At 40.0% G+C, this 7,294-nt stretch overlaps 1 protein-coding gene across 1 annotated transcript; it reads left to right on the top strand.

Annotated features, from left to right (window-relative positions):
- Positions 1 to 381: 381 nt before the first annotated feature.
- cetn2 (centrin, EF-hand protein, 2) lies at positions 382 to 6,632 on the top strand. The gene is made up of 5 exons (XM_038299053.1): positions 382 to 664; positions 792 to 956; positions 1,047 to 1,175; positions 2,705 to 2,842; positions 5,829 to 6,632. The coding sequence occupies exons 1-5, from the start codon at positions 662 to 664 to the stop codon at positions 5,916 to 5,918; spliced, it is 525 nt and encodes a 174-aa protein (XP_038154981.1). The 5' UTR covers positions 382 to 661; the 3' UTR covers positions 5,919 to 6,632.
- Positions 6,633 to 7,294: the final 662 nt, after the last annotated feature.

The raw sequence follows: 7,294 nt of genomic DNA, 5'->3' as shown, positions 1-7,294 counted from the left end.
TGATTGTGTTTGTCACATATTTGTTTTCCTCTTTTTCATAAAAAAAATAACAAATGAAGATACAATACATGAAATAAAATAATATATATGGTGACTTTTACCTACTTTGTTGCAGTGCGAACTGGTGCAGTTTTCGAAACCACCACTTGGAGGTGTATTGAGTCAATTTCAAAACTGCGGCATTTAAAATATGGTCAAATAATCTGTATAAATGTGACGTGAAGGTGAGAATTGAGCTGAACATTCGTCGCCTTGACTGCTGTTAATACATTAAACCCATTTATAATAATATACGGGCCCTGTGATATTTAACATCCAATCAGCTTCCTGGCCGATGGGTGCGTTTGATTCTTCACACGGTACGTGCCTGTCTCCATCTTTTACCTGCTCTCCTCTCTGATCACAGAGCAGCGTTTAGAAACTGGCGCACAGTCGGTTAAAATCTTCCGCTCAGTCCGTGACAGCAGCTGGAGCGCAGGTTGTTAGCAAGAAAACGCGATTCCCCTTTACATCATGGCTGATATTTGTGTTAAATAAACAAAAGGATTTGATGAGCTTTATGCAATCTACTGATCCCTCCTTCATGATACAGTAGCTTTACAGCGTGGAGGAAAACAATCATTTCTTTTGAGAAGCTGCAGATCATATTACACAGGAATAAATGGTGAGTAACATCAGGTTATATCACAGTAACAGTCTTTTCTAGTTTGTTTTTTAGATGTTCTTTTTATACACAAGTGTGTCATTTATTACCAATTTTAATTACATTTTTTATTATGACATGCAAATAGGCAACCAGTGCTAAGAGACCATCCCTGCAGGGTCCAGTGCCCCCTCCTCGCAAGAAGACAACTCCCAAGCCAGAGCTGACAGAGGAGCAGAAGCAGGAGATCAGGGAGGCTTTTGAGCTCTTTGACACTGATGGATCTGGACACATCGATGTGAAAGAGCTCAAGGTAACATGAAGATTTACACTGATCGATGTGAGAATGTAGGATAAAATGTTTTCTGGAATCCCCTGAATGAGTGTTTCTGATTCTGAGCAGGTTGCTATGAGAGCTCTGGGATTCGAACCCAAGAAGGAGGAGATCAAGAAGATGATCGCAGAGGTGGACAAGGATGGAACAGGGAAGATCTCCTTCGCTGACTTTCTGGCAGTCATGACACAGAAAATGGTATACATGGACTGTCTTTTACTGTAGAGCGTATGCACCTTGAAGTTTCTTCACGTTACAACCTCATATGTAGAAAAGCTTCTTACCAGATGGCCATAGGAGAAAAGAATGAAGCAAAAATCATGGCAATTGTTCATCGTTTGAATCAAATAGTCTCTTGCAGCTCTGGAGACCCCAGATATAGCACATAAAAAGTAGGGCAACACTGATTTATCGGTGCATAAATGTATAGTGGAGGATTTTCTCTAATTTTTTAAAAGACCTGCACTCTACACTTAAAAAAAAAGCACATGTACAACCCTGTACCCACTGCTGATAGGGAACGCTTATTAAAGGTGTGATAGAGAACGCATGAGCCCTTTTCTCTCCTCATGCATGATCTGTTTAAAAGTAGCTTTTTGCATCACTCATACAAGCTTACTTTCCAAAAGAAGAATTGCAATTTTTCCACTATGTCAGACTCTCACCTGGTAAGTGAAAATGGAAACATATCACCAGAATGATTGAGCACTTATTTTGATGATCCAGCCGGAAAAAGAATGTCCTCCCCTATACCTTTAATTTTGGGAGTTCAGCGATCGGCCGATTCTAAGTTTTTAACGATCAATCTAATCCATCTCTGCAAAGCTTTAAAATCAGTTAGTTGCAATGCTCCAAACTGTTCATTTATAATTCAGAGTATTATCTGTGCAGTTAATTGTTCCTTTTATTCGAATAAAATGATACTGAAGAATTCATTGTTTATTGTGAACATAACTGCAATTTGTTAGGATACAAATTCAATCAGAATCTGTTGTCATGTCTCCTGGTTATTTAATACATATAAGTTATAAAATGTTATTTAAAGAGTTTGTCTTGAGGGATGCCTTTTCAGGAAAAAGAACCAGAAAGATAGAGCATCAGGTGTATGCACACAGAGTCTATCTTTAACAAATTGGTGCATCCCTAAAGCCATGATCTTGTGAAGCTAAATGAAGCTAAAAGTGGAAAACCCCTATACTTGAATCATTTTTGAAATAAAACTTTAAAGGTAAAAAGATTAAATAGAACCAAGAGATCAATTAATGACAGTTTCTGTGCCAGCTCTTATAACCATAAGAAATGCCTACAGAGCTGTGCTTACAGTACAAGGGCCATGACAGGGGATAGGAGCAGTTCTACAGGGGCACTGGCCCCTGCAGGCCCCCATCTGGAACCCCCTGTGAATTCACAGACCAGCCGTATACTTATTAGAGGCATTTGATAACATATTTATAGATGATTAGCAGAGTAAATTGGGCTATAAATTTTTTGTTTTGTGTGTCCTTCGTCATATTGATCTATCTCAAACTCCCAGTAAAACATCAAATTTTTTGGTTGTAACATGATCAAATGAGGAAAAATTCAGTTGTAAGAATATTTTTGCAAGTTTTAATCTATGCCGTGCTCATTACAAGCGGAGCAGAAAGACAGCAGGGTGCTTAGATTCTCCCTGTTTGTTTTGCTTTTCCTGTAGATGCTTCCTAGTAATAATCTCACCTAATTTCCAGGCTGAGAAAGACTCCAAAGAGGAGATTCTTAAAGCTTTCCGGCTATTTGATGATGATGAAACAGGCAAGATCTCCTTCAAGAACCTGAAAAGAGTGGCTAAAGAGCTCGGGGAAAACCTGACGGATGACGAGCTGCAGGTGAGCAACAGCATCATATAACAAAACATACACTTCCGTTCAAAAGTTTGGGGTCACATTGAAATGTCCTTATTTTTGAAGGAAAAGCACTGTACTTTTCAATGAAGATAACTTAAAACTACCGTATTTTCACGACCATAAGGCGCACCCTACTAAAAGGCGCACTCTCAGTTATGTGTGCCATTTCTGTATTTAAAACACACATAAGGCGCACCGGACTATAGGGCACGTTTTTTATATACGGGTACATGTCCTCTACTACCTTTAAATACCTCTACTGCTAATTTAAAAATACAGCGGGGGCAAAACTGAGTATGACTGTGCTTTATTCATGTATTTATTACAAAGTATTAATCAAACCTGGGAGCTGGCCGTGAGACAGACACATTGCAGATGACAGAGCGCTGTGGTCACTCCTAAATTAACTTAAAATCCTGAAACCTGCCGACGGAATATGTTCGCTTTTATTACCGGTATCCTGGTGCCTGCAGTTTAAATTATTTAGATGAAAAACACCTGCCAGCCACCGCGTGAACCCGGAGGCTGCCCCGCCTAGAGGCTGCTGTTGAAGGGATTTCTACTGTCGGTGTACCGCTGGTATGTGGGGGTCTGAGCGGCTCCGACATAAATAGTATAGGCAGGATAATAATCTGGATTAACTGACTGCAATGATTAAGTTTTCAGGTGGACTTTCTCACTTAAAAACATATTTAAACTACTTTATTCCCACTGATCACAGCAAATATAGCTGCAAGATTTAGATTATTTAGATGAAAAACACCTGCCAGCCACCGCGGTGAAACCGGAGGAGACACGGCCCAGAGGCTGCTGTTGAATTAAGTTTTCAGGTAGAAAAATAGAGCGGGAGCAAAACTGAGTATGATTGTGCTTTATTCATGTATTTATTACAAAGTATTAATCAACCCCATCAAAGTCATCCTCCTCTGTTTCTGAATTAAACAGCTGCGCTAAATCAGACATGCCAATTTCCCCTTCTTCGCTGTCAGTCACTTTCAGTGCCGCGCGGCTCCTCAGAAATAATGCCGGCTTTTGCGAAAGCTTGAACAACAGAGCCAGCAGACATGTTAGTCCAAGCATCTACAATCCATCCGCAAACGGTGGCGTAACTTGCCCGGCGCTGCCTTCCACTTATCGTGAAACTGTGGTCTCAGTCTGTCACCCATCGCTCCCACGCCGCTCGCAACCTTACTTTGATCGGCCGGTTCACACGTTGAGCGGTTGAAGTTCCTTTGTCAGACCCCCGGGATAACAGCGTTCATTTGATACACCTTTTTTTTCACATCGGCTGTGAGATGGGCACGCAGTCACAGATTAACAGCGATGGTGATGCGTGGAAAAAAAACACCTGGTCTCCTCACATACACCTGCCTCAGCCACGCTTTCATCATCTCCTCATCCATCCAGCCTTTTTCATTTGCCTTAATATCATATGTCATCAGAGCGCTGTGTCTGTCTCGCTGTCAGCTCCCAGATCAGCTTGTCTGATTGGTTGATGCGGCGCTTCCAGCAGCAAAACTTCAATTTTTCCATCTCGAGCAGCAGCTGCGGCACCGTTTGCTGCGCCTATACGCGCGTCAACCATTGACTTTGCATGTAAACACGCTGCACCTGCTGGGTCCGGTTCACACCGATGTCGAGCGGTTGAATAACAGCGAGCACAGCTTTAATTTGTTTCACCATGTTTTTCACATCAGCTGTGAGATGGGCACGCATGGAGTCACAGATTAATGGTGATGAGTGGAAAAAAAACACCTGGTCTCCTTACATTCAGCCACTCTTTCATCATCTCCTCAATGAGGTGGTCTCAAAAGTCGCAGTTACAACACACATAGGGCGCACCGCTAATTTTGAGAGGAAAAAAAGACGTTTAAGTGCGCCTTATAGTCGTGAAAATACGGTAGTCTTAACTTTAAAGAAATACACTCTATTCATTGCTAATGTGGTAAATGACTATTCTAGCTGCAAATGTCTGGTTTTTGGTGCAGTATCTACATAGTTGTATAGAGGCCCATTTCCAACAACTATCACTCCAGTGTTCTAAAGGTACAATGTGTTAGAAATGAAGGCTATTCCGTGCGAGAAATTGCTAAGAAATTGAAGATTTCCTACAATGGTGTGTACTACTCCCTTCGGAGGACAGCACAAACAGGCTACTGCGGGTACTATTTAATGAAGATGCCAATTGGGGACCTGTAAGCCGTCTGTTTCTCAAACTAGAGACTCTAATCTACTTATCTTCTTGCTCAGTTGTGCAACGTGGCCTCCCACTTCTTTTTCTACTCTGGTTAGAGCCTGTTAGTGCTGTCCTCTGAAGAGAGTAGTACACACCATTGTAGGAAATCTTCAATATCTTAGCAATTTCTCACATGGAATAGCCTTCATTCCTAAGAACAAGAATAGAATGTCGAGTTTCAGATGAAAGTTCTCTTTTTCTCGCCATTTTGAGCGTTTAATTGACCCCACAAATGCGATGCTACAGAAACTCAATCTGCTCAAAGGAAGGTCAGTTTTGTAGCTTCTGTAACGAGCTAAACTGTTTTCAGATGTGTGAACATGATTGCAAAAGAGTTTTCTAATCATCAATTAGCCCTCTGAGCCAATGAGCAAACACATTGCACCATTAGAACACCGGAGTGATAGTTGCTGGAAATGGGCCTCTATACACCTATGTAGATATTGCACCAAAAACCAGACATTTGCAGATAGAATAGTCATTTACCACATTAGCAATGTATAGAGTGTATTTCTTTAAAGTTAAGACTAGTTTAAAGTTATCTTCATTGAAAAGTACAGCGCTTTTCCTTAAAAAATAAGGACATTTCACTGTGACCCCAAACTTTTGAACGGTAGTGTATCTGCTGTAGTAATAACAGGAAAAGCCAGCATACAGCTTGGAATTTCCTGTATTGTCAACACATTGCATTTTTAGCTCGCTCTCTCCAACTTGTTTCGTTTCTTTGTCTAGGAGATGATAGAAGAAGCGGACAGGGACGGGGACGGAGAAGTGAACGAGCAGGAGTTCCTGCGCATCATGAAGAAAACCTGCCTGTACTAAAGGCAGAGCACGACGTCTGGGTTGGTGACGTAGAGCCAAACGGGGCCCGAACTTTGCTTTGTGTGTAATGCTGCTCGTACACTCATGTAGGAAATGTTGTTGTGTCGTGCCATAATTTTCACCTAAAACGTATCAAAACACATCAGAATTAAACATGTATTGGACGTGAAGAGTAGTGCTGCAAAGTCAAATATTGTTCATATTTGATTTACAGCCGTATAAAAACTCAACATGCTGCAGATTTGTATTAGAAATAAAGTTATGTTAATGCCAAATTCAGGTGTAATCATAAGGAAAATTTCAGTGCCTGCTAAAAGAGTGACAACCAGTACATTCCAGTGCTTCACTTCTTAGAAGAGTTTATGCATCAAGTTCTACTGGGCTCTTTGTTTTTGCCCTTGTTTGTAGAACTAACCTTGGAGAACCAGGGAATGCTGTCTGATCCCTGCACTACTTCTGGATTTGTGCCTGCGCCTGAAGGTGCAACCATCACAATCAGGGAAGATGCTCCACAAATCCACTCACCCTCCTCACTGATCCCTCCATCCCCAAAGCTTTGAATATTGTAGGTTTTCTATATATATATATATTTATTCTCCTGCTGTGCACATTTGCTCCTCTGAATCGTTGAGTACTTTGTATCGTGTGAGCCAAAGCATAAAAAAAGGTAGCAGAGTAGTGTCTAAAGAAATTATTAAATATAATGAAGCAGTGTGTTGTGTTTTTTAATTTTATTTTTTTGTATTATACTTTTATTACCAACTTTTTTTCCTTATTGAATAGCTTAATGTCATATTTTTTTAACAGACAGTCCGAGGTGATATTACTCAAACTCTCAACCTTCTGATTACAAGATAATTATACAAACAAAACCCATTCAGCTTTGGGCGCTGTGAGAAAAATTCTATATAGATATGTTGTTATTAAAAACGTTAAGCTAGATTATCTACCCCGACCGTATTCCTTCGTAAATTAAACAAGTAAAAGCCTGAACCGATATCAAGTTAGTCAGACTATCTGCTCTGGAAGTGAGCCTGCAGTCAGCGGCTTAAATACATTTAGAAACAGTAGCTTGCTAATTGTTAGCAGTTATAGATATATATAGATATAGACAGACTTGTCGTTTTGCTTACACAGGTGTAAAACAAAAAGAAATTTCGTTTGGGAAAATTTAATCTTTTTTAAAAGTGCAGCCTTGAAAAATAGTAACAAAATAAATAAATAAATATAAACATAAAATAAATAAATAAGTATAAACAGTTGTAGTTAGCACGCTGATCATGCCAGTGTTTTTTATGTCAAGTTTAAAGGAATCTTTCACAACGTTTTAAACATTTCTTTTCAAAATGTTCTAATATATCTTTAAATCTTCCATA

This window comes from Cyprinodon tularosa, unplaced genomic scaffold (genome assembly GCF_016077235.1).
Source record: "Cyprinodon tularosa strain WSP-4 unplaced genomic scaffold, ASM1607723v1 ctg42, whole genome shotgun sequence".
NCBI classification, from domain to species: Eukaryota; Metazoa; Chordata; class Actinopteri; order Cyprinodontiformes; family Cyprinodontidae; genus Cyprinodon; species Cyprinodon tularosa.
The sequence above is the reverse complement of the archived record's forward strand: the minus strand, read 5'-3'. Positions and strand labels throughout refer to the sequence as shown.

Excerpts from the sequence above, each read along its gene's own strand:
- cetn2 (XM_038299053.1), top strand. Across the intron at positions 1,176-2,704 it reads CAGTCATGACACAGAAAATG|GCTGAGAAAGACTCCAAAGA; the intron begins GTATACATGGAC and ends CCTAATTTCCAG. Across the intron at positions 2,843-5,828 it reads TGACGGATGACGAGCTGCAG|GAGATGATAGAAGAAGCGGA; the intron begins GTGAGCAACAGC and ends TTCTTTGTCTAG.